Source organism: the organism of the source record quoted next, unplaced genomic scaffold (genome assembly GCF_019419815.1).
Source record: "Pyrus x bretschneideri cultivar Hongxiangsu unplaced genomic scaffold, Pyrus_bretschneideri_v1 Contig33, whole genome shotgun sequence".
In the NCBI taxonomy this organism is placed as follows: Eukaryota; Viridiplantae; Streptophyta; class Magnoliopsida; order Rosales; family Rosaceae; genus Pyrus; species Pyrus x bretschneideri.
The window spans coordinates 615,750-640,645 of NW_025999646.1; the positions used below are offsets into that span (position 1 = coordinate 615,750).

The 24,896-nt window shown below is 36.6% G+C and overlaps 6 protein-coding genes across 9 annotated transcripts; 1 reads left to right on the top strand and 5 right to left on the bottom strand.

The window, feature by feature from the left end:
- The first annotated feature begins 201 nt into the window (after nucleotides 1-201).
- Nucleotides 202-3,916, top strand: LOC103951331 (protein SRG1-like). Its single transcript, XM_009362682.3, has 4 exons — nucleotides 202-527; nucleotides 833-1,077; nucleotides 1,295-1,619; nucleotides 3,400-3,916. Exons 1-4 carry the CDS (start codon nucleotides 255-257, stop codon nucleotides 3,652-3,654), a joined length of 1,098 nt encoding a protein of 365 aa, XP_009360957.2. The 5' UTR covers nucleotides 202-254; the 3' UTR covers nucleotides 3,655-3,916.
- A 628-nt stretch (nucleotides 3,917-4,544) lies between these two features.
- Nucleotides 4,545-7,309, bottom strand: LOC103951225 (eukaryotic translation initiation factor 4E-1). Its single transcript, XM_009362538.2, has 5 exons — nucleotides 6,972-7,309; nucleotides 5,747-5,912; nucleotides 5,501-5,626; nucleotides 4,919-4,984; nucleotides 4,545-4,812 (listed from the first exon to the last, which is right to left on the bottom strand). The coding sequence occupies exons 1-5, from the start codon at nucleotides 7,265-7,267 to the stop codon at nucleotides 4,762-4,764; spliced, it is 705 nt and encodes a 234-aa protein (XP_009360813.1). The 5' UTR covers nucleotides 7,268-7,309; the 3' UTR covers nucleotides 4,545-4,761.
- A 1,241-nt stretch (nucleotides 7,310-8,550) lies between these two features.
- LOC103951224 (transcription factor GTE12) lies at nucleotides 8,551-12,465 on the bottom strand. Its single transcript, XM_009362535.3, is given in 11 exon segments — nucleotides 8,551-8,959; nucleotides 9,055-9,176; nucleotides 9,496-9,562; nucleotides 9,696-9,817; nucleotides 9,922-10,005; nucleotides 10,097-10,157; nucleotides 10,248-10,312; nucleotides 10,390-10,594; nucleotides 10,813-11,535; nucleotides 11,537-11,717; nucleotides 12,246-12,465. Coding segments are annotated over 10 exon segments (1,722 nt in total). The 5' UTR covers nucleotides 11,567-11,717; nucleotides 12,246-12,465; the 3' UTR covers nucleotides 8,551-8,716.
- Nucleotides 12,466-14,106: 1,641 nt separating this feature from the next.
- LOC103951223 (60S ribosomal protein L44) lies at nucleotides 14,107-15,569 on the bottom strand. The gene is made up of 4 exons (XM_009362533.2): nucleotides 15,439-15,569; nucleotides 14,598-14,777; nucleotides 14,394-14,468; nucleotides 14,107-14,308 (listed from the first exon to the last, which is right to left on the bottom strand). The coding sequence occupies exons 1-4, from the start codon at nucleotides 15,439-15,441 to the stop codon at nucleotides 14,249-14,251; spliced, it is 318 nt and encodes a 105-aa protein (XP_009360808.1). The 5' UTR covers nucleotides 15,442-15,569; the 3' UTR covers nucleotides 14,107-14,248.
- Nucleotides 15,570-15,668: 99 nt separating this feature from the next.
- LOC103951330 (bidirectional sugar transporter SWEET2a-like) lies at nucleotides 15,669-18,675 on the bottom strand. Of its 2 annotated transcripts, none has more exons than XM_048590991.1 (5): nucleotides 18,467-18,675; nucleotides 17,799-18,013; nucleotides 17,543-17,701; nucleotides 17,334-17,363; nucleotides 15,669-17,239 (listed from the first exon to the last, which is right to left on the bottom strand). In XM_048590991.1, the coding sequence occupies exons 1-5, from the start codon at nucleotides 18,525-18,527 to the stop codon at nucleotides 17,180-17,182; spliced, it is 525 nt and encodes a 174-aa protein (XP_048446948.1). In that variant the 5' UTR covers nucleotides 18,528-18,675; the 3' UTR covers nucleotides 15,669-17,179. The 2 variants fall into 2 exon arrangements, with proteins under 2 accessions (XP_048446948.1, XP_048446949.1); XM_048590992.1 differs by having other exon boundaries at nucleotides 17,334-17,432; nucleotides 18,467-18,674.
- Nucleotides 18,676-20,893: 2,218 nt separating this feature from the next.
- Nucleotides 20,894-24,569, bottom strand: LOC103951222 (bidirectional sugar transporter SWEET2a). Of its 3 annotated transcripts, none has more exons than XM_048591034.1 (6): nucleotides 24,122-24,569; nucleotides 22,392-22,428; nucleotides 22,048-22,264; nucleotides 21,804-21,962; nucleotides 21,594-21,713; nucleotides 20,894-21,406 (listed from the first exon to the last, which is right to left on the bottom strand). In XM_048591034.1, the coding sequence occupies exons 1-6, from the start codon at nucleotides 24,156-24,158 to the stop codon at nucleotides 21,284-21,286; spliced, it is 693 nt and encodes a 230-aa protein (XP_048446991.1). In that variant the 5' UTR covers nucleotides 24,159-24,569; the 3' UTR covers nucleotides 20,894-21,283. The 3 variants fall into 3 exon arrangements, with proteins under 3 accessions (XP_048446991.1, XP_048446993.1, XP_009360807.1); XM_048591036.1 differs by lacking the exon at nucleotides 24,122-24,569 and adding an exon at nucleotides 23,998-24,091; XM_009362532.3 differs by lacking the exon at nucleotides 24,122-24,569 and adding an exon at nucleotides 22,959-23,241.
- Between the last annotated feature and the right edge of the window lie 327 nt (nucleotides 24,570-24,896).

Sequence of the window (24,896 nt, forward strand, 5' to 3'; positions counted from 1 at the left end):
GTATCAGTAGTACAATAGCAAATGCATGAAACTAAAAGAGGCGTAAATTAACGACGTCGGCCTTCCAGAAACTTCAAATAGAAACATTAGCCGAAAAAACACAATTATTTGGACCAGGTAAAGGGAACGACACTTCCACTACTATGCCCTAGTTTTTCCTCTCTCAATATTTACAGTTTTTGCCATACGTTTTAGCCTATATAAACAGCAATATATAACTTTGTGGTGTATATACACTTGAGTAGTAAGAAAAAATGGCACTATCGCAGCTCCCAGCAGGCTCCCAAAGCTCTAATTCGCTATTCAGCGTACTAGAGATCGCCAAAGAGCCCTTAATCTCAGTCCCACAATGTTACGTGCGTTTGGAACAAGAGCCAACTCCATCTGAACTCTCTGATAGTCATAAGGGCACCTTCCCTTCTATCCCTACTATCGATATGACGAAATTTGTTAACGGAGAAACCTCAGACTTTGCAAGTCAACTAGAAAAACTGCACTCAACTTGCAAAGATTGGGGCATTTTTCAGGTCTAATACTGATCTCTCAAATTTATTGAACTTAAATACTTTTTTCTTAATATGGACACGGATTAGTATGCACTTAATTGTTATATATATCTCCTCAAGACAAGCTAGTATCATTTGGAATTACATGAATTTAATATCCGATGAACTAAATAAATATGAAAGATTTCATAGTTAAGCATAGCTAGTTAGATATATTGTCTTGTTTTATACGGCCTTTATCTTTTTACTTTCTATTATATGTCTACAATTTATCAAAATAAAGTTGACATAACCATGATATTGTTATTTTTTTTATTTATTTACAGTTGGTGAACCATGGAGTTAGCCCTATGCTGTTAGAGAAGCTGAAACATGAGGTTCAAGTGTTCTTTAAGCTTCCCTTGGAAGAGAAAATGAAATATACAATAAGATCAGGTGATTTTGAAGGGTATGGAAACATAGTCAAGACCAAAGACCAAAAGCTTGACTGGGGTGATAGGTTCTATATGATAACCAACCCTATTCATCGAAGAAATCCGTACCTCTTCGCGGAGCTCCCTTCTTCCCTCAGGTCCTTTCTCTGATAAATCTTAAGCACCCGTTTAACCATTTTCACTTTTCATTTTTTTAATTTTCAAAAAAAGTGAAAACGAAAGCTGAAAACCAAAATAAAAATGGTTGTGAAACGACCCTAAACTTGTATGCAATTGTTGTCTCACTTATTCAAACACATGCGCACCCAGTTTTTATGATTTTTTAAATTAACATGTTTTCTTGGTATATACTAGGAATACCTTGGAGTCATACTTTATGGAATTGGATCAACTTGCTATGAGACTTCTTGGGTTTATGGCGAAGGCTCTGAAGATAGAGATGAGTGAGATAGAGGAGTTGTTTGATAAAGATGGGGTGCAATCAGTGAGGATGACATACTATCCTCCATGTCCACAACCAGAGCTGGTTGTAGGGCTCACACCTCACTCGGATGCAACTGGGATCACCATCCTCAACCAGCTTAATGGAGACGGTCTCCAAATTAAAAAAGACGGGGTTTGGATGCCTGTCAACTTCCATAAAGATGCTTTTGTGGTGAATGTAGGGGACATCTTTGAGGTTCGTCTTATATATTCGATTAATCCTATACTCATCACATTTTTCACATTACATTTGTACCACATCTCTAATAGAGGATATGTTAAAAGTAGCATTTTTGTATATATTCTTCTTTCCTCACCCTTCATTTCTGCCCTATATATTCAACCACAAAGTAGTAAAAGATGATAAATGAAAGAGAAAAAGACTACTAAAGCTAACAAACGTGGGATTTTGAATCTCTATACATTCATGTTGGAGTTAATGAAATGAAGTTGTCTATTACTTTAGTATGTACAAGTACTCGGTGCGGTCACATATTTGATCTTTGAATTTGATTCAACAACCTAACTTAATGAAGGAGAATTGTCAGATGAAATTCAACAGTTAAATATGTGTATATATTTTGATACTAAAAAGCATCGGTGAAACTAGAGGGCACAAATCAGGATAAGCCAGCTGAAAGAAAAGTTGAGATTTGCATGTACTAGCTTTATCAATATTATTGAATTGGTATGTAGAATGAACAAACCACCGTACGTGGAACCTTTTACCAATGGTTTGAAACTGTTGAGTTCGATCAATTAACAATAAAATAAAAACTTTAATCTATCTTATTACTATAGTAGTAGGACAATACTTGGGTTCACGTCATAGGTTAAATCATTCTTCTTTCGATGGCAACATGTAATCAATGGTGGAGCCACTTTAAGGCCATTGTCCTGAATTTTTTTTTCTTATAAACCTCTACTACCATTGATCAATTTTATAATGCCACTTTTAACTTGAATTTGTTTTGTATTGGTTAGTCAAATTAACTTTATCCAAAAAATATAAAGCCTTAATTTTTTTACATCAGAAGTTCAAAACTACAATTCTATAATGATATTAGTTGATCATATTCTCTGTTTCTTTCTTATATACATTTTTTTTTCCTTTGCTTGCAGACTATTATTTTGATTAATTTCTCATTTTCCTCTATTATATCATTTATGAAATCAAGAAGAGAAAAAGTTTGTTTATGTCAAAAAAAAGAAAGAAAAAAAAACCTTCCAAATTCTCTTATGCCTTATGTTTTTACGAAGGAATGTTTGGTCACTCACATTTGAATTTAATATCAAGAATGAACCATAAATGGATGTGCTTTTAATGTTTTATTCTCAACCCTTGATATCAAGTTGAATTGTTGGTCACCAAATGACTAAAAGAACGAGACTACGTTTCTATATGTATTATGCTGATTTTAGTCTGAAGTGTGCCCCTCTTAACAGGAATTTTTGGCTCCACCATTGCATATAATTGTTTCACTGTATAACTGCCACGTTGTTACTGAAGAAGGAATAACTCTTATATGTAATAAGGAGCCAAACCGTTTGTGTTACTTATTCATTTATGTTATCATATTGCATTTAATCATGAAGAAAAATTTTTACTGTGCCGAAAATATGGCCCGGTAAACCAAGTATCATAATACAAATGGTTTTTTAAGTATTTAACCACTTGTATTATGAGACTTAGTATACCAAGCTTTGTTCCTGGCACACAGAAAAACATGTCCAGATCATACTAAGGAAAATTTATATTACATTTGAAGAAAAGAGAGATTAAATTAGCATATGAATTGTTATTGACACTTTCAAAATATCATCGAACACTCCTCACAAGAATATTTTTCTTTCTAAAAATAGAAAGTTTGAAGTACACATGAAATTCTTGAAGTGCAAATAACAATTCTCTTAATTTATTTTAAGTAGTATAATTTCTCTTGAACTTGAAATTAAAGGTGTGTAAATGTATGCAGATGCTGAGCAACAGAGTGTACAAAAGCATTGAACACAGGGTAATGGTGAATTCAGAGAAGGAAAGGGTGTCGGTTGCGATGTTCTTCGTCCCTAAATATGAGGCAGAGATTGGGCCACTCAGAAGCTTGGTATCCCCCCAAAACCCACCACTGTTCAAAAGGATTGGGACGGAAAAGTACGTGAACGATTTCTTCTCCCGCCGTAGGCTTGATGGAAAATCGTACTTGGAGCAGATGAAAATCCAAAATGTTTGACTAATGGCTGATCGATCCTATCGATTAGTCATTCATCAAGATATATAGTACTATATGGTGTGACAATAATTAAAGTTGTGCATGTATATTGTATATGCATATGCTTTTCCAAATGAGTGGGGTATTTGATTATAATGTGCCTACATTTCCTATGTTTCAAGCATGCATGCATGCATGTTATAGCTCCTATTTGGTATGTTGTGTATAATATATGCTTTTGTAAAATTCAAAAAGGAAATAAAATATGTGTTGTTTTTTGTGATGAGTATTGTTCATACAATGGTGCTAGCACTCAAGCGCCAACTAGGTTGTAACTTAGTACAGTGTTATTTACTTGTTTATTCTTGCTTAACAATATTTTTCATCATCCAACCCAATATTTTTTAGGTTTTCATTAAATGATCATCCTTGTAAAACTTCATTGAAATTAGAAGACGTTTAGTTATCAAATTGTCAAATGCTCGTAATAATAACTCAAGGGTTAGATAATTTTCGATTCGATTGAATTTTGCAGGATGGCATACGAATTCATAAAAGACCTAAGGAACAATTTGGATCATGAGATTACCTTATAGAGCGGGCTTAAAGAAGTGGTTTGGACCGTATTAATTAGTTACTAATCAGTAAACACTTGAATACATTCTTCTAATTTTTTTATTGTTTCTTTCTAGTATACCTCTTACTCGAGCTTAAGGGGTTTATAAATTTGTTTTTTACGTTTATGAGAGGCCCCTCCTCGCATAAAATTTCTGACTCTGTCACGGCACATTTTTGTACAAAACGAAACCCAGCGCGACTTCGACTTCAAGTACATCCAGTTCTTCGTGTATGTTAGTTATGTGAAGGTTGTTTGGACTTCAGGATGCAAGCAGAACAATTTGTAGGAGGTGTAAACAACTAAACGAACTGAGTCATATCGTACTCATCCATCGTACTACATTCACATCTTAAACTGAAAATTTGAAGTCGAGCTTAAAATCTGTAATCGTAAACATATGAGGCCGGCAGAGAGCAAACATTAGTCAGAAGTTACTCTGGAAGCTAGCATAGATTGCTGTTTTTGCAGTTGGAAAGCATTAAGCACTACCAAGAACAGTACTATACACATCAGGCTATGTATTTATTCTTGGCAGCTCTCCCAAGTCTCATCGCATCCTCCTGCAAAAACCGGAGCGTATAGGGCATTATTTATTTATGAGGCCTCCAACTTAACAGGAAACTGAATAGAATAACGAACAATATACGTAAGAAACAACATCCTTACATGAAATATGAACCCAGTAGTTTCATTGTAGTCCAGAAACCCCTTCCATTGTTTCCCAATGCTCACCTGCAGCAAGAAAGTGGATGTGAGACATCATTGCAACCTTCTTTACTAGAATGCACTCACTGCTATAAATACAAATAAGTGCATGTAATTTGACGGCGCCATTTTCTCAAAGAAAGACCTGTTCCCACCCTTCGGTGTTTGGACCAGGCAATAAGTCTGGCTCAACAAATTTAAGTTATGTACAAAACTGATTCCTAGAAACTATTTGGCCCAAGTGGCCAAGTAGCTAACTTCTGGCTTTATTGAAAGAGACCTTCTATTTGACTAAAGAGGAGAGCAGTTGAATCGCCAAGGGTCTTGATGGATTTAGGGACAGAAATTGATCAACATAACGAATAATTCTTTCTTTCTTCCTAAATAGACAGGAAATCTTTCCTTCCGCTAAAGTAACAAACCCAAAATGTGATGCTGTGAAAATTCTATCTAATGATACAAAACTTTTAAAATTTTGAACTTTCATGTATGTAATGTGCCTTCGTGCATTACACAACATACAGGGAGTCAAGCAGCAATTACCTGAGCAGCTTCATTTGTTGCATTCTTGGTCCAAAGAGCTATTTTTTCTTGGCTTTTTCTGACATTGACAACTGCTCCACAGATTTCATCTCCATGATCAAACTGTTCTCCTATCATTGCTAGCAACTGGTACCAGAAAATACAAAACAATTAGAGGCCACGCACGCACACACATATGCATACATATGCATGCATATATATATCAATTTACCCACCCTCAAATACTACTTTCAGTTTAGAACATACCGTATACAACCAAGAGGTATCAGATTTCCCCCTAGGATAAGCAACAGTCCAGGTTCCTCCATTAGCACACACAGGATCCTCCCACTTTGGCTCAATTTTGTATTTGAAACAATGGAAATCCGTCCCCACAATGAGCTTGCTCGGATGACGTACATTGTTGTAAATGCTGAATGCAAAACAGATATTATGAGCAAATTTGAGTCACCATCAAGAAAAGAGGAACAGCGGCAGACAGCAAGCACAACTGCTGGATAATTCGTGCAGTTCCATACAAGTAATTCTCATTACATACAGCTTTTTTAGATAACAACTTTGGATTTAGGTTTCTTTATGAAAAAGGAACAAAAGAGTTTGTCCACGCATACAGTTTATTAGCTCAAAAGAAATACTACCATGCTTGCTTAAATAACATTACTTGGACCAAAAACATCCACACTGATGCATATCGAAGCATTCCAAAGATCTAAGGTAACCCCTTCTAGCAAATTATTTTGATGTTGTTTGTGAAATCAACACATGGATGTAGAAATAGACACATTCAATTCCCCTAATCAACTAGGAGTGAACCCAATGAAATATGATTCATTATAATGAGTCGTGACAAATCGGGGAACCTCTAAAATATCAGTAACACGAGAAGATTAATAGGACAACAGGAAATCAAGAAACAAATGCAACACCAGATTGAACACATGATTTTAAGGGCTAACCATTTTGAGATCTCACTAATCCTGGCAGCACTCATTATTGCAAAATCATCAACGATGCTACAGAAGAGACGCAAGCAGCCGAAATCGACACAAACACCCCAAAACATGTATCTCAAACAGAACGGAGTAACAAATTTACATAACATACAAGAAAAGAAACGAAAACATTGCGGATACTAAGAAAATCTCGAACCTCCATGTGTTATCACAAACTACAGCAAAATCTCGAACCTCCATGGAAAACAATAGAAACCAAAATCTCGAACTTTAACAATGGAGAATGCAAATCATCACTCTAAATCACAGAGCATTCCCGTGAGTTTCATAGTTTCCAATTTCTAGGTTTGCAATCGATACAAAACCAAATCCATTTCCTTTACCAAAAAATGGCCAAATTTGTTTTATCACAAACTACAGCAAGCACATAACAAACGCAAAAGATTCAATCTTTTCTCAGTTTTCCTACCAACCCAACAAAATTAAACCCAAAACCACAGGAAATGAAAGAAATTAACCTCCAGAACTCCTCGACGGTAGTGAAGGTGTAGATCGGGCGGATGGAGCTGCCCCAATCCTCCTGCTTGGACTTGGCGGGCTTTGCGGCAGGGCTATCGAACCAGAAGGTCCAGGAGTGCTCCAGGGCGTGAGACTGCGGCGCAATTCCCTTCGAAGGCTTCGACGACGCCGAGTCTTGGTCGCCGACGATCTCTCCTTCTTCGGGCTCGTCGTCATCCTCCCTCGGCTTAGCGTTCGCCTCGGTCTTGGCCTGATCTTCTGAAGCTGAAGTCTTGGGTGCGTCTTCGACCACCATCGTTAGGGTTTGCGGAGGAGTTTCTTGCTGTCTCTTCTTTCCCGACGTTCCTTTGTGCCAAATGTGAAAGAGTTGCGTTTTTTTGTTAGGGTGATGCTAGGGCGACGTCGGTAGTTGTTGAAGGTTGGATTGTTAATTAAGGGTTAATTAATGTAATTAAATTATTATTTAAGTATTAATTAATATATTTAATTTTTATTGATAATACATTATTTAATTTGTAAATTTAATCTATTTAGTATTATTCTAACACTCGATAAATTTTTCTTATCTTATATTTATGTTTCATCGCATGGCTAAGTTTTAATGGTTAACACATGTTCGATAATTAGATGATCTGTAGCTCAGTTTTCTTTCCAAATTTCTTCTAGAACTAATTTCGTATACTTTCCTTCCGGCCACGCGTTTCTGTTTATTTATATTTCTTAAAAAAATTTAATTTAATTAAAAATAATTAGGTTTGTAATAAAATTATACACAATTTGGACTACCGTACCAGTAGGTCCGTTGGGCCGAGGACACATGGCAAACAGTTGTGGAACCAGAAATTTACCACATTAGAACCATAAAATAGAAGATTCCAAAAATTGATCATTTGTTTACTTATAATTGCCAATTTATAATTTTTCTGTAAAAAATTAATTCCAAATCAATCAATCAATACAAAAAATTTAAAAACCCCAATAAACCTAAGATGAGAAAAATACTGAAGATTGGAGTTCCGTGATGTAACCAAATGTGTTGAAGAGTGCATGATCAAACTTGAATACAAAAGAAGCTTTGAATTAAGAGATATGAAGTCTGGATGAAAACGGCGTTGGCGTATTTGATAAATCTTCAGATTGTTTTGAGAATTGGTGTGCAAAACTTTTCTTTTAAATGAAACAGAACAAAACTAACGCATAGGGGTAAAACGAAATTGCAAAGAGGGAATATAACATTATTGGGTCAACAGCAGCCAATACCCCATATTGGCTCCAGCACTCTAGAGCGGGGTGCGCTGGAACTTCTTTGGTCATCCGGACCCAAGAATTTCTCCGAGTCGTCGAGCCATCAGATTTAAAAGTTGAATCTAAGAATTTCTCCGAGTCGTCACAGCCATCATACTTAAAAGTTGAATCGAACTCTGAACTCATGGAACACGACTTATCCAACCAAACAGCCTAAGAACATTACCGGACCAAAACCCCCCAGGGGGGGTGGGGTGGGGTGGGGTGGTGTGGGCGGGGGAGGGGGGAAGGGAGGGAGGGATGAGGCACAATTTCTTTTTCGTCCTTGGAAGATAGAGAACTATATATATTATATATACTTGTATTCAGTCAACATGTCCACTACCGGGAAAATTATTTACAACGGTCTCTCTTCCTTCTCAACACTCATACAACACAGACCCGAATTGGAAAAATAGCGCACGAACAATTTAGCCAAACTGAGCGAAACCAACGTGTATCAGACAATCTCTCCTTCCTCCCCATCCTCGTACAGCATTGATTCATCATCGTCGTCGTCTCCTGAATATTCAGGCTTTACAAATAAACCTAACTGCTCCAAAGGTGATTGGGGATGTGATCCACAGAAACCCCCAGACCCGCGATTAAAGTTGAGAATAGGAGCAAATACGGATAACCCTGTAAATCTTCCAAGTTCCTCTAGGATCTTCAAGCTTGTATCAACCTCAACTGTTCGCTTCATCTGGACGAGAGATTATATTAAATTAAGACCACAAAGGCGAAAAAAGAGACCACATTCATGCAAGAACCCGTAAAAACTTTAAAACAAAGGTAAACCTTCTCAAGTGCAATTCGAGCTTCTTCTCTTTTTCTTTCCCGTTGCTGCTTCAACTCATTCTCAGCCCTCTTTCGTGTGGCAGCTTCAGCAGCTCTTATTTCAGCTTCGATCCTTGCTTTCTCTGCATTTATATAGTCAGCGTAAGACCGTCAATTATAGGTAGGTGGCAACAAGTTTAACAAGGAGATATTTTCTACGACTCATGTACTGTAGCATCTTAAAAAGAAGTAACCATATGATTATTACTAACTGAGATGCTAAAATGATTTTCCACACAGACGGATCATCTACTTAAAAGCGAGCACTTTCTCATTGCCTGCATTTGTGTAAAATAAAGAATCTCCCAACCCAGAATGATGCAGCCGAATAAAGGAAGAAACAAAACTAGCATTGCTAGAAAATCAAAACTAGATTCTTTTGGCAAAAAACAAGATATTTACCTTCACGCTGCTTCCTCTCCAATCTTGCCCTTTCCTGCTGCATCTTAAGTGGATCACTTCTGTCATCCTGGATATAAGGAGGAAACACTGGATAAGCAAACTCAAATGCTAAAAAACTATCAAATAACTTAATAAAGTGATAATGTTCTAACACAGCATCCAACAATCTCTACATGATCTTGCTAAAAAATGAAGCTTACATGATCTAGGAGTTTCTGCTGTTGAGCTTTCCAAATAGTGTCTGCAAAGCGGCTCTTTAGCATTGCAGCACGGAGAGCCCTTTTCGGTGACATTTGAACATCAAAATGAGAAGTGCTCCATCCTGAAAGAAATGAAAAAGATCACCAATTCAGTAAGTCCAAATATGCCAAGCTAAATAGTCAATGCTCAGACTTAAGTTTTGACATTGCTGGTGAATAAACTGACCTTCTCCAGAAGCAGAATCCGATACTGGAGTTGTAAGCCGAGGACTGCAACATATGTTTTCCCCATCCAAAGCACTTACATCCCCTTCATATTTGCAACATCAATCTGGATCAGATCACTAAAAATAACTAACTGGTTAAATATCCTAATATAACAAGATGCTGCGTCATCTCACCATCAGATTCTGGATCTGATTTGCTCGTCTGGGATGTTGACAAGCTTTTTGCTTGACAATCCTATAATTGAATAAAAAGCTCCAATTACTGCTAAAACATAAAAGTCCTGATGAAGAGTGTCAAGAATAACAGAAACATCGCCATGCATACCAGTCTGGATACATTAGAATTAGACAAACCATGCTCCCTGCCCACTGACCCTTCAGAAGATTTGTCTGAACCAAATGAATAAAGAAATAAATCCATTGTTCAACTAGATACTATATAGCAGCAAATGAAAAGATCATCTAACCACTTAAGGATGTAAGGGTTGAGTCACTAGAATGCCTGCATTGACATGCAATGTTTCCACATGAACCACATTTTAAGCAAACCAGGCTTGATGGCTGCTTTGCATTAATGCCTGAAGCTTGTTTATAGCCACTATCGGTGCTTGTATTTAAGTACTTTGATGACAATTTGGGCTTAGAATTCGGAGCTGTTTTAGAAAGCTCTGCCTACAAACAAAATATACATACATTACTCAGGTAGAAGAGGAAACTGCTCTTTAACAGCGTTAGTCAATAAATAATCTAAAAAATAAAAGTGTACACAGCATTCAAGCCACCATCTATTAGCTGACAGGCTTAAAACTCCAATTTTATTTGTTTTTGCAGCAATTCAGTATGCATTATTTTAAACATAAGAAAAACACAATTTCATGACTATCACTTACCTCAGCATCAGTTGCACCAACAGGGACTCTTACCTTCTCTTCGCATGGAATAGATCTCTTGACCACCAACCTATTTTGCAAGGGAGGAGTGTTGCAGGGATTCTGTCTCACACAAGTTAGTTTCTTAATTTGCCCACTCGAAGGTTTCCCAGATTCAACCTTTGAGCTTCCATGACTCAACTTCTCATCTAAAAGACCCCATCTCATCTCAAAAATCCTATTCAGGTTTTCTGCCATATGATGAAACGGATTTCCAGGAGGATTATAGAGCATGGCATTAGAAAAAGTCAGCCTGACATCGCCAGCAAAGGCTTCAGCATTGAAGTACAAATCTTTCTGCAGCTTTGATTTTACCGTGCCCAAATCCATGGGATGAGAGATGATGTGGAAGTAATCAGGGATTCTCAGCTTCACAGGATCAACTGGTTCATTGAAAGGCCAGCTTTCCTTGTTATTCATCAGTGTTTTGAGAATCGTTGAGCATTGCACCTTCACACTACGATCAATCTTCATCTTCTTCTCTTTCTGACCCTCAAGATCCCCCGAGGGTTCACGCTTCTTAGAACCCGGAAGTGAAGATTTTGACATTGAGCTGACCTCTGTGAGTGAGGCTAGGTGCCCATCGTCACGTGAGTGACTCCTAGAATAATTAGAATCAGCTTCTAATTTTTTCCCTGGATCAGCTTCAATTCTTTTGCAGGCAAATTTAATCTTCAGCTTGCTTGCTCGACAGCATGGTTTTAGTGGCAATCATTATAACGAATTGCGTGAACTCAAGATCAACAAAGCTGGAACTTCAAGTTCTTAGACAAAATTGTATGGCCTCCTAATACGCAATATCACTAGGAAGACCAGTGCCCTCTCACAATAAAGGCATGAAAATCACCACCCTGTGCAGTGAAAAACTGCAGAAAATCAGCCGCGAATAATTTTACGAATGTACAACAAGTGCACAACTTAATAGTAACTAATTATACAGTAAAATTTTAAAGAAAACAGAAACACCTATTATGTAGATAAACCCCTCCACTTTTTTCCAAAAACTTTCAATTGAAGTCTTCAAAATTATCGAATTCAATAACTATAATCAAGGATTGTACCAAATACTAAATAAAAGTAATTTACAGAACTTCAACATCAAATTAACCAAGCATCAAACCTAAGACAAATCTGTTGACTTCCAAACTACCCGAGTACGAAAAATCACGCCATTGACATAATAACGCAACTATGACCCAAATACAACTTAATTACCAAACCCCCCCAAAAACATAAAACACCAAAAACTCGCACGCAGATTAATCAAGCCGCCGAAAAAAGAAAAACCCAGAAACCAAAAGCAACAAGGAAGAAAACCCAAATCAAAACTACAACTAAAAACGTAAAGAAACATATCGGGAAATCATGAGGCCAGGGATCGAAGAAGAACTCACCGAAATCGAGTCGAAAGCAGAAAGCAAAACAACCGAGAGATCGTGCGCCGCGGCGCGAACGAGAGGGCTTTTCAGCCCCCTCGTGGATGCTGGGATACGATTCGGGACTAGGGTTTAAGAGTGGGAGATTGAAAGAAGGAGTGAGAAGGGGGGGAGAGAGAGTGATGTGAGGAATTAGGGCTTTTCTCTTTTCTCTCGATCTCTCAATACAGCTAGGATTTCTATTTTTTTTTTTAATTTTTTATTTTAAATACGCGTAGACTTGACTTGGGTTGGATGGGAATCATGGGATCTTTCTGCGCGGTATTTATTAGAATCCCCCTTGCCATTTGGTGAAATTACCTATTTACCATTGGACTTCCCTTGTTTCTCATGGGAGTAAGGATGGATTTTTTTTTTTGCCAAATTACCGTAACAATCGAATTGTCAATTGTACTATATTAATTTTGTGTTAATCGGTAATGGCATGATATTATACCGAACCAAATTTTTTTGGTAAAATATTGGTATTTGATACCATTATCATGGTATTACCATATCGTACCGAAAAATATAATAATATGTAACTATATATGTCTAATATTTCACTTTTTGCAGTTCAATGCCTCAATCTTTTACAAGTTCAATGCCTCCAAATACTTCTACATCTCAAGTTTGAAAATTTGATAAATGAATTTCACTTTGAAGTTTAGTTTCAATTTTCATTTGGTTTGAAACTTTAACTTTTATTTGAATTGTAAGCTTAATTTTCATCATGAATATTGATGCATCATTTGACTTAATATGTGTGTGAATTGTGAATGATGAATGATAGATAAATTTAGACTACAATGTATAAGATAAAAGTACAAAAAAAAAAAAATGCAGACCCAAAAAATGGCCCAAAACAAAGTGATAATTACTGTTGTCATACCATGCTAACCGAACTATTTGACAATACCGAACTTCAGTATACCGAAAGTTTGGTACAGTAATAGTAATAAATTTTATCAAACAAAAAATTTAGTATGGTAATTAATGCTACAATTTTGATACGGTAACCGTACCTAATCCACTCATAGGCCTGAGTTGAAGTTTCCTTTCTTCTCTTGGATTGGGAAATTGCAAAAGTAATTAACTTGTTCATATTTTCTTGTTAAATTTATTATCCTTCACTTCTTAAGAAAATTTCAATGGAGGTTGGAAGTTAAAATACGGAGATGATCTTACAAAACTTTTGTTGTCAAGTTTACGAGTATTTCTTTTCAATTTCTGAGTAACGCGACCAATTCAAAGGGAGGGGTTTTGAGTTCAGCTACCCTATGCGTCAACCTTACTATCCTAGATCAGAAAATTAACAGATGTTTTCTTTTTGTCCTTCAAAACGGATTTGGATCCTCTCCTGAGCTAATGAAGAAGATCCTCCTTGACCCATCATCTTGGACCATGAAGAAGATCCTCCTTGACCCATCATCTTAGACCGTTGGATAAAAATTCAACAATTATAATTATTATAACTTTAAAAGACTCCATGTTTGTCACCGTTGGATAAAAATCCAACGATTATAATTATTATAACTTTAAAAGAATCCTCTGTTTGTAACCGTTGGATAAAAATCCTACGATCCAAGATGATGGATCAGGAGGATCCTCTCCATTAGCTCAGGAGAAGATCCATATCCCTTCGAACCATCAACACGACAACATGTGTTTTCAAGTTTTCCCAAATGACGTCAAATGATTGATTTGGAACACAACAATTTCAGTATTCTCGTTTCATGCAAGTCTTCCACGTCAATAACATCTCAAACTCCCAATCAGAAAACCTTCACTGCTAACAAAATAAATTGAAACAGTAAAGCAACTGCTGGAAGGATGCAAATTGAAACGTAAAAATAAGATCAAAGGTGAAGGCTCCAAGTTTAACATAAATCTAACAAAAACTTGAAACAAAAAATTCTTCCATATTTGCTTAAAAGCTCCAACAACAAAAGTAACATAACAGTACAGCCAAAACAATGCATTTAAAACAGAGATGTTCCCTTCCCCTTCTTGTCTCCACCGATTTCAAAGTGCTTGCACCTCTGCAGAAAAAAACCAGTGCAACGTTAGACATTATCGAAAATCTAGAGTATAAACAAAACGAAGCAATTTGCGCATAACACTAACCTTGATTGGGTGCTGGGATACATGTTTGCATCCCTGGCACTGGAGCCTCAACACAATCTTCTTTGTAGTCTTTGCCTGTTTATCAATGTCAAAGTTAGCGATGCAACAAATTTAAATTCAAATAACCAGACGGTAGACAAATCAATATCCCAAAAGGACAACCACCAATGAATTAATCTGTTCGGGGCAGAATCAAATGTATACCTTCTTGTGAAAGACTGGCTTTGTCTGTCCACCATAACCAGACTGCTTGCGATCGTAACGACGCTTTCCCTGAGCAGCAAGACTATCCTTGCCCTTCTTGTATTGGGTGACCTTGTGCAAGGTGTGCTTCTTGCACTCCTTGCTCTTGCAGTAGGTCTTCTTAGTCTTGGGAACGTTCACCTGAAAATTTACAATACCGGTTAAGATCCATATGCCAACGAATCAAACCCAAAAGCAAAATAGAAATCGATTATGAAATCCGGTCAAAACCCAGATATATTATGCTTTCAAACAGATCAAACAGAAAATGAAATATGTAATCTTTTGAGCACACAGTTACCGTAAACTTTTAAAAGAAATCGAACAGAACAACGGAATAGATAACCGATTACAAATCTGATTAAAACCCAGTTACGTTAAGGTTTCAAACAAATCAAACACCAAAACAAAATTGAAAACAAACTAACAATCCAATGAAAACCCGGGTATAGTAATCATCATAAAAGATAAATTACTAACAAAACGGATTTATGCAATCTGATAAGAACCCAATTTGCAGTGTGAAGCATACGAACAAACTTACTAAACAATAGCAAAGCCCTAAACTATCAACGAAACCAGATTAAACCCATAAATTTAAACCGAAAATGAATCATTACAGCTCGTTTAAGCTAAGAAACCCAGAAAATATAATGAAATTGCTACAACCCCTTCCAATCAAATTCACGATTAAATTTCTCAGGAATTATGCATAAACAGATCCGAAACAAAAACTACGAGAACTAAGCTGTACGTATATCTGTGTTAGTGAAGAAGAAGAGTGAGAGAGAGAGAGAGATACCATGGTGGTTGCTGCGGCGTCGATACAGAAATGAGCAGCTGAAGTTTGTTACAAGAACCCTAGAGGGCTTCGGACTGGTTTGCGTTGGAATTTATACTTGATGGGATGGGCTTTTGTTCGGCTACAATTTTTCTCATGTTGGAAACGGGCTGGGCTGCCTTTAGTGTTTTATTAAATTGGGCTTTTAATGAAATGTTTGAACGGCTATCATGTATTATTACTAAAGTTCACAATTTTCTTATGTTAAGCCTTATTTGGTTTTAAAGTCCCCACTAATACTGCTGTCTGGTATTCTTCGAGATTTTATAAGTTTGATTTTCGTGAATGATGTGTCTTTGCTTTATAGCTGCTTAGACGTATTTGTTGGTACAAGGTTTTGTTGGTGTATAGTACAAAGCCCTCGATTCAATCCAAATTTTCTAATTGGAAAGCTAGTAGTTCTAGGCCTTAATTTTTCTTTTCTCGCTTAGCTAGTGAACGTTGTCTCACCACCCGCTCGCAATTTTTCAACTTGGATTTTTCTTGCTCATACAGGAAGGACTCGAAATATAAAGTAAGGGTGCTTGGATGCTTCATGCAAGCAACTTACTCGCTTGAACTTGATCGACTAGGAAACAGACATGGAGATGATGCTGTTGCTCCAAAATGGTGGCTGGGTTTTCAGTACAAGCTGGTCCAAACCTTGAAAGACGAAGAGGATCCATCTGCGAGCGGACTGTGTTAATGAGACCGGCTTTTGCACCGGCAGCTGTTTTAGTGCTTAGAGGACCAATCGTCAAACGCAAGGTTGTCTGTCTGTTCGTTATTCAGGGGAAAATATGGAGGCTTTGACGATCAACTTCGAAATGAACTTGGTCTTGTTGATTGGGATAACTAGAAGGGCACGGCAAGGTTAAATGTAGCTTTGGAGGCTTTGAATTCACTTGCACAAAAGTAAGGAGAACGTCTAGGTTCTAACATGCGTTGCCGGCAATTCTTTTGGAGCTGGGTTTGCTCTCCAATTGAGGATGGAATTAGCCAAACAAGAAATATACGTGGAACTCATGCATTCAATCCGCCATGTGTTTCGCTACCAAGACCAGCTGCGAGCTGCGTTGAGGAAACAAATCCTTTTCCTCCGATACAAATTTTATCAGGCCTCGATAATCTTGGTGTAGGTTTTGGACATGGGTGCCTAATATTTATTCAAACAAGAGTGACTCTTTGTGCTGCTCTCGTGCCCACCATTCTAAAGAAATAGAAGGAAGCAATGCCTGTCAGGAGAATGTGCATTTTCCAACACCTCTAATATTTGGCAAAGTGGGCGTGAGGATGTTTGAGACATCAGAGGAAAACCAGAAGTTTATGGCAGCTCACCGGTTAGCGCAGTGGTGGATGGATGATTTGGAACTTCAAACTTTCACCCCTGAGATCATCAGCAGGAAGTTGACACCGGTCGCCTTTGATCTCCAAAGTCTGAGTGACTCTAAAACAAAACTTTCTGCAAATTTGAGATGCTATTTTGTTTATTTTCATTAGGAGTTTGCTACTAAGGCCAAGAAGTTATATAGATGCAATGACGTAGACAAAATCAATGCCTTTTCGGCGATCCTACAAACCCGGAATGCAATCTTTCCTCTTGGCAGCTGAAAGAAGACATTTTTCACTTAATTTTACTGTGTTTGAGTATCAAGGATGCCAATACGTTCGTCAGGCGTACGAAACTATCAACGGTTCTCGAGGCATCTCCGGATATTTTGCTTTAGTAGGAGTATAGAGCCAACTGGACAAGCCCTAAAATTGTTCCAATACCATTTGGGATCTGCATCCAAAGTATCATTTGAAGTGGATCAACACAAGTTCCGAAATTCGGATTTAACATGTTAACATCTTGCTGCAGAAAACAGAACACTTACATAGAGGAAAGGGTCTTTCTTGAACACTCCCTATGCAGAGAAAGGGAGACTCATCAGAAACGTCGCAAGAGAAAGATTGAATGGCATGAACTCAACACTCTTTGTTTTGATCACCAGTTCATGAAAAAAGGTACACGCGAAACCATATGAGCGAGGATAAATTGCACTGTCCAAAACCTACAAGCGAGAAATTTTACGCGCAAACTTACTATGATAGACAGCAGCGAAGCAAACATTGAGATGAGTGAAGCAACACTCAAGTATTCGACAAACGTTTGCCTCTCATCGTAGTCTAAAAGTCCCAAGCTCACAAAGACAACGAACGCGAACACAACCACAACGGCTGCTATCAATCCTATCATCCTCAGCTGCAAAAGAATTAACATTTTCAAGAATACAGTCATGCAAAGTTGTAAAAGCGATTTGATGTCGATAAGAGCAGGTAGATTTGGGAGAAAAGATCACCTTAATCGCTCTTTCGGCATGTGTGATGAACATGCTTAAGTAGACTAACTGGAAAACCGCCCCGACTGAATTGACTGTAGCCACCAGTATAATACCAGTCTTGACTACAGGCATGCCATACCAGGAGCATATCAAGCAATTCAAAAGAGCATATATGTAAGGCAATCCAGAGAATTGTTCTGTTGACACAAACAACACAAAGGCAAAGACATTCCCTGCAGTTGACAAGGATAGGTGTTAGAAAGGAAAATAAATTTGGCAATCTGAGACATTCTTTTCCTTTTCTAGATGCATAGCCACGCATTGCGAGCTGATTTTTATGCATCTTTTTTAAAAAGGTGATATTCTAAATTAACTCTAATTTACAGGAAAAGAAGATTCGAACTCGGAAAGTAGCAGGCATATCACCCTGGTTAACTAGCCTAACCCCATATATGCATCTTAAGTATATGCATTTTCTTCACAAATCAACATTTCATAAACATTCAATCACCGCAACAGTATCTTATAAAGTCATTCAACAGACTTCATAGTTTTGCTTCCTCAAAAACATAAAATTATGAATTTACCCCTGCACCGAAGTCCCGATTTCAATTCCCCTTTCCTCCCACAACGCTTGTATAAAAAATGGAAGAAGTGTAGTATGGTGTTTAAATGAAGAAGTGTACCTGCAATGCCGGCTGCAGTACTCCAACCGAAATAAACAGAAGACAATCCAGTCGGCAACATCAATCTTTATGAATTATCAAAAACACTGCTCAGAAAATGTATGTCTACTCCACACAACACAGAAGCTCTTTCTCTCTCTTCTCCTTCTCTCTCTCCTCTTTATCTATCTTGTAACCTTGTATATTAATGGTCCAAAAGGGAAGGCTTTTTCTTAATGTATATACTACTACTTACAGAGGAACCCAGAGAACTTGCACCATCTATTATTTACTACCAACTTTTTGAGACTTTTTTAACGTGCCACGGAAGCTTTTGTTAAACTAAGGATATCAGATTATGTTAAACTTCTAAGTTCTAATTAAGCCAATATAGCGTTCCAAATGATGGGAAATTGGGAACCGTTAGTACTTCAAGTTAGCCAAATGCAACTATAATCCATACATTTATATACTGAACAAATGACATGGTATTTTCAAAAAACTTATGACAGTTCAACCATTCAAAAGAGCTATAATATTCAGTGTCATTCAAATTTAAGCGTCGAACCCTACAATAATTTATAGTCTAATAATTTTTCGCTCCCTTTTGACAAGAATAACAGAACTTAAGTGATAGACTTGATAGCCTCTACTCATGTCTTAACATCAATAGTCAATTAAAAACACTGGTTGCGACATCACATTGGTAGCCTTTACTCGTATCCTAGCTTGTATGAGAGCTAAATTTACCTTAATTATTTGTCTCTTGCCTTTAGCTTTCCTCAAATTAGTTTCTGCCATTTCAAGAGTTTGTTGAACTTCTTGTGGATCAATGTCTCTGTCCTTCTCTGCATCATTTACTAAAACAGTAATCTCATTATTGCCTGTTCTAGCAAAACCACTCATAAGAGCCATTGTTGACCATTGATCGTTAAGGCGTATTTTCAAATACCCATATCTACAGCTGTGGCAATAGAATCATAGATAAGTGATACAGGGAGGCCGGCAAATGCGATACCGCATACGACTTTGTGGGGTAGATAGACTTCAAGTGGACTCATCCCTCGCCTATACGTTGTATTGGTTATAATCACGTGTCATATAATATATATATATATATATATATATATAGGCGGAAGGATTCATGGTACCATATTTTTATACAATTTTTTCATATACGATTTTAGGGGTTCATTACATTATGTATTTCAGTGATTCAAGCAGTCTATCTTTTAAGTTTTCTCTCAAATATTATGTCTACCAAAATCATGCAAATTTAAAATCATATGACCGTTAGACCGTTAGATTAAGGGTTTAGGGTTTCTTTGTAAAACCCTATTCGTTCATTTCCTTCAATACAAATGAATGTCTTAATGATTTTGAATTTGTCTAATTTTTTGCAATAATGGTTTATGAATGATATTCTAAAAGATAAACTTCGAATCATATTATTAAAATAACATACAGATTAAAACCCACCAAAATTTGTATAAAAAAATAGTGTCACGAATTTATCCCATATTTTTATTCTCATCTCATCTTTTAAATTAATGAATATTCGGTCGAATATTGGAATATGCAGAAGGGTTTCCTATTGTCAATAATTTTGCATTTTTTGGTAGGTTAATTAATTCGATTGGGACAACAAACAATAGGATGGCTGTCTTGATCAACTTTTACTTTTTATAATTTTATACACAGCTCCAATCAGATTAAGTGTTAACACTACTTGAAACCTAATTATATGAAAAACAAAAGTGAACCTCAGAACCTCCCTCGTCCTCATGTTAATGGAGGCATATTCTCTATCCTTCCACTTTCCATGCCCTTCTGTGACCTCCTGTTTTATGTGGTCACGGTTAAACTACGTTAACATTTTATATTATTTTTTTATAGATATAATAAGATAAAAATGAATAGTAATATAAAATGTTGACATGGCTTAACCGTGACCACACAAATAGAAGGACACGAAAAGTGAAAGGGCAGAGAATCTGCTTCCCATGTTAATTGGTACCTCAACATATTTTTACGAGAGAAAAAGAGGGTGCTAGTTGTACTTTGTAACTAATTACAAGTAAGAATGGTTCGAAACCTCATGTGAAAGAAATGGGTATGCAAGTTGCGAAATTGGCCCTCAGGATGCGAGATTCATACTCTCAATACGCTTTTTACGTGTGACAAATTTTTAAGTCTTAATACAACCATAAAACCAATTGGCAAAGTCATTTATTTCTCCGAACTGAATTGGTCAAACCACTATGAAACTTGCGTTGTTCTGTGTTTGCTTTTGCTTGGTGTTTTGGTATTTTCTTTGTGGTTGGTTTGATTATTTGCTCATCATAGTTCATTAATAACAAAATCCACAAAGGCATTCGTACACCGTTCATATATATACATGTATCTAAGATTATAAACAAATCTAAACGGCTTGGAATGCAAGACAAGTCTACAAATAATACATCAGATTCACTCTTAGAATGCATGTAAGATACATTTACCTAATAGACCAGTGTTACACAAGATTTACTTTCCTGGTCTCTGTACATGACCTATTCTTACTAATGTCTCTCAAGGAGAACCCTCATTTTCCAGTTAGCTTCTAAGGAAATGCTACTTGGACAAAAAGGCGGTAACTTAAAGTATAAATTGAACAATATTTTACACCAAAAATAAAAGGATTTGCACAATTAAATAAGAAAACTTTCTTCAAAATCTGATACAGTTCTCTCACTGTAACATTTTATACACAACGACGTATAGTTTGAAGAAACTGATGACATTTCTCCAAAGTAAATTTTGTACCGAAGGCCATGCATTTCTCCAAAGGAAATTCGGTCACGGATATTCAGCTAGCAATGGTTCTTCTTCTTCTTCCGTGTCTTCTTTAGATGAATTGTTGTAGTGGCAGTACAGAATCAACTGTACAAGGGCTAAAAGTGTGCCAATACCATTTGGCATCTGCATCCAAAATTGAAGAAATAAACAAAATGTTATGTAATGCAAGTGTGATGCGGTTGATTGTGAAGGAGATTAAACCACTTTTTAGGATGCGATTTGGACCAAGAAATGAGAATGTTGAATAGGTGCTACGATGAGCGAGATTATATCTGTTGAAATTTTGGATTGAAGGAAACGTAGTACTTACATAGAGAAAAGGGTCCATCTTGAACACTCCGTATGTAGTGAATGAGAAACTCACTAAGAAAGTTGCAAAAGAAAGATTAAACGGCATGAACTCAACGCTTTTTGTTTTGATCACCAAATTCTGAAAAAGGTTCATGTGAAACCACATCAGTGAGAACAAATTCAACCGTCTAAGAGCAATCTGAGTGAGGATCATTCAACACAAACTTACAATGACAATCAATGGCGAACCATACATGAAAATTAGTGAAGCAATACTCAAGTATCCGACGAAGAATTGCCTTCCATTGTAGTCGAAACAACTTAAGCTGACAAAGACAATGGACGCAAATATAACAAAAACTGCAATTAACAATGCCAACATCCTTATCTGCAATAAACATTTTAAAGAACAACACATGGTCAGCAATGCAGAGTTGTAAAAGGCATTTTAATAAGAAGAGACAGGTGATTACCTTAATCGCTCTTTCGGCGTAAGAAATGAAAATGCTCAAGTAGACTAACTGGAAAACAGTCCCAACTGAATTGACTGTAGCCACCAGTATAATGCCACTCTTCACTATAGGCATTCCATACCAGCAACATATCAAGCAATTCATAAGGCCATATATGTAAGGCATTCCAGAAAATTGTTCTGTTGACCTGTTTCTGATAATTCTATTAAATGTTGACCTGCAATTAGAACATCAAAGATTCAACAATTAGTGGGGAAGTGTATAATTTTGCATATTAATTCTATGCGGGAAGCGAAGATTTTCATAAATCTCCATTTTTGGCAAAAATCTGTCGAGCAACTTACATTGGTGACAGATACAATCCGAAGGCAAAGAGATTCCCTGCAGTTACAGAGAATGATGTTAGAATGTTTCTTGCACATCTATTCTTATTTGTGAATAGCTTAAACTTTCCTGGGTGTAGCAATCCATATTTGATTCGTTAAGTTAACACGTTATCTGATTTGGATCGTGAACAGATTTTTATCAGATTGAGAAAACAAGTCCATATTCTAATAACTACATGGGATTCAGATCAACATCCGATTCATTGAAAGGTATACATATAAGGCATCTTAAACAGCATGTGAATATATCCTGCAATCTGAAATATCTGTGTTGTGCATAATATATGAATTTCTGTTCAGATTCCAAATATACAAAGCAAAAACCAGACAACATACGAACTTTTTACCTTAAACTAAGAATTCGATTAAGGTAAAGTTTTAGATCCAGAAGAATATAACATAAACTCATTCAAAAAGAATTCATAGCTGTGCTTTATGAAAAGCAGAAACCTGCATCTAACCAAAGCATATAATGGAAGAAGTACAACGAAACAGATTATATGGTGCAGAAACAAAGAAGGTTACCAAGAACGCCGGCGGCATCGGTGAAAGTTTGATAAACAGAAGACAGTTCAGTTGACAACATCGATCTATCAATTATCAATACCACCGCTTGTGTATATTCAGACTTTACAAACTACTACAATACCAAGGAAGCAGAAGCTCCCCCTCGTTTCTCTCTGTTTCTCTTTTGTAGCTTTGTACATTATGGTCCAAAAGGGAGGCTTTTATTAAGGGAGGCTTTTTATTAGTGTACTCAAAAGATCTGGGACCATGTGTTATTTTATTTACCACTGTTGAGAGTACTATCAACCAGATTTGTGTTGTCCCACGTGTGAAGTCTAATTGATACACGTATTCCACATCATTTGACTTGTGTTGTTTACGTGTTATGCTTGAAATTCGCCGCACATGAGAAGACATGTTGAGAGTATTAATCTTACATTGGAAAAATGAGGAACCTTGCATGTGCAGCATGCTTATAAACAGTTTGACTATTTTTCATATTGTCAATTAGTTTTACAGCGAAATTTCAACTTTCTTCAACCGCCAACCCTTTTGAGATTTTTTAATTCTTTACAAAAAAATTTCTTCAATAGCCAATAGGCCAGCACGCCCAAACGCCACAACAAAACCATGTAGCCACCAAAACAAGCCTAGTCATAACTAATAATCCAATTAATTACAAACATATAAAGTCCTCTCATCCAATTACATGTTAAACTTGTAAGTTTCTAAGCCAAGATGGAAGTTCAAATATGGTAAAGATAACAAGTTAGTATTCCAATTTAGGCCTTATAATAAGAGTACTTGAGCATCGGTAAGTAAGTTAATAAATGTTGACCACTCATTTGGATCACTCCACGACGTCATCTGATGATTCAAATCTTTAAGTTGCGTCATAAAAAAATTAACCAAATCATACAACATTTAGTCTTCTACCTATGATCAAACAAATAAACCAACACAATACTTCCAAATAATGATTTTTTTTTCACAAAAACAATCAATTGATGAAACGTTTTCAATTGCTATAGGTGTATAAAGCCTTGTAAAAGCTCACTTATTTGTTTAAGGAGAACCAGAAACTTCACGACTTAAAAAATTAACAATTCAGACAAACGCAAACAAATGAATAGTGCCGTATGAACTTTGCAACCGTAAAATTCTACTTCAAACTTTTCAACCTTTGGTTCTTTCACTACCCCTTGCTAGAACTTTCATCACTTTCAGGCAGCTGTTATATATATTCTGAATCTGTGACCGTATCAAATTGAGTATCGGATATAATATTGGAATGTGCGCAAGTGCCTTTTTGTGGTCGGGTAAATTGAGTAGGACAACAAGAAGCACATGGAATCTTGATCAAATTTTCTTGGCCAGTAGTATCATTACTAAATACACCTAAGAAAATGGGGCCCTCAAGACCTCCTTCGTCCTCTCGATTACTTGGTCAGTCCAGATATTTTAAAGTGAAAGAAAAAGACAGCTAAGAAAGTGCCCGACTCGTATTATTGATCAAAGTAGGGTCCAAGGGGGACCAAGTGGACTAAATATTGATCATGATTCATAATCATTTCAGGACCAATAATTAAGTTCAATGATTGCTTCTCTTTGCCATCTCCAATGCTTCCTTCTCTACGCAAAGACAGAAACGCCAAGTGACTCTCTGAACGTGAAATTTTTTATAGATTCATGTCACTTTATAATTTAGCATTATTTTTTATATCAATATTATATAAAATTTGTGTCAAAAACATAAAGCGACAGAGAATCCATACATAATTTTATTTTTTGAAAGTCTCTTTAGTCTTTCTCTTACAAAAATGATTAGAGTGTGTTTCAAGTGGTAGTTTCGTGCTAGTTTACTAGTCACGTATGTATTCTTCTTCCGGTCCTTCTTCCGGTCCTTCTTCTTAGTTCTTTAGACCATCTCCAACCGAAAGAGGATCAGATGGCTCG

Coding starts and splice junctions, on each gene's coding strand:
- LOC103951331 (XM_009362682.3), top strand. CDS start 255: ATGGCACTATCGCAGCTCCCAGCAGGCTCCCAAAGCTCTAATTCGCTA. Junction 528..832: donor AAGATTGGGGCATTTTTCAG/GTCTAATACTGA, acceptor ATTTATTTACAG/TTGGTGAACCATGGAGTTAG. Junction 1,078..1,294: donor GAGCTCCCTTCTTCCCTCAG/GTCCTTTCTCTG, acceptor GGTATATACTAG/GAATACCTTGGAGTCATACT.
- LOC103951225 (XM_009362538.2), bottom strand. CDS start 7,267: ATGGTGGTCGAAGACGCACCCAAGACTTCAGCTTCAGAAGATCAGGCC. Junction 5,627..5,746: donor ATACCTCTTGGTTGTATACG/GTATGTTCTAAA, acceptor TTCTGGTACCAG/TTGCTAGCAATGATAGGAGA. Junction 4,985..5,500: donor CAACAAATGAAGCTGCTCAG/GTAATTGCTGCT, acceptor TTCTTGCTGCAG/GTGAGCATTGGGAAACAATG.
- LOC103951223 (XM_009362533.2), bottom strand. Junction 14,469..14,597: donor AGCCAGTCTTTCACAAGAAG/GTATACATTTGA, acceptor ATTGATAAACAG/GCAAAGACTACAAAGAAGAT. Junction 14,309..14,393: donor TATCCCAGCACCCAATCAAG/GTTAGTGTTATG, acceptor TTTTTTCTGCAG/AGGTGCAAGCACTTTGAAAT.
- LOC103951330 (XM_048590991.1), bottom strand. CDS start 18,527: ATGTTGCCGACTGGATTGTCTTCTGTTTATTTCGGTTGGAGTACTGCA. Junction 17,364..17,542: donor CTTCGCTGCTGTCTATCATA/GTAAGTTTGCGC, acceptor TTCTCTGCATAG/GGAGTGTTCAAGAAAGACCC. Junction 17,240..17,333: donor AGAAAGACCCTTTCCTCTAT/GTAAGTGTTCTG, acceptor CTTTGGATGCAG/ATCCCAAATGGTATTGGAAC.
- LOC103951222 (XM_009362532.3), bottom strand. CDS start 23,019: ATGTTGTCAACTGAACTGTCTTCTGTTTATCAAACTTTCACCGATGCC. Junction 21,714..21,803: donor GTTCGCCATTGATTGTCATT/GTAAGTTTGTGT, acceptor AACCTTTTTCAG/AATTTGGTGATCAAAACAAA. Junction 21,407..21,593: donor AGATGGACCCTTTTCTCTAT/GTAAGTACTACG, acceptor TTTTGGATGCAG/ATGCCAAATGGTATTGGCAC.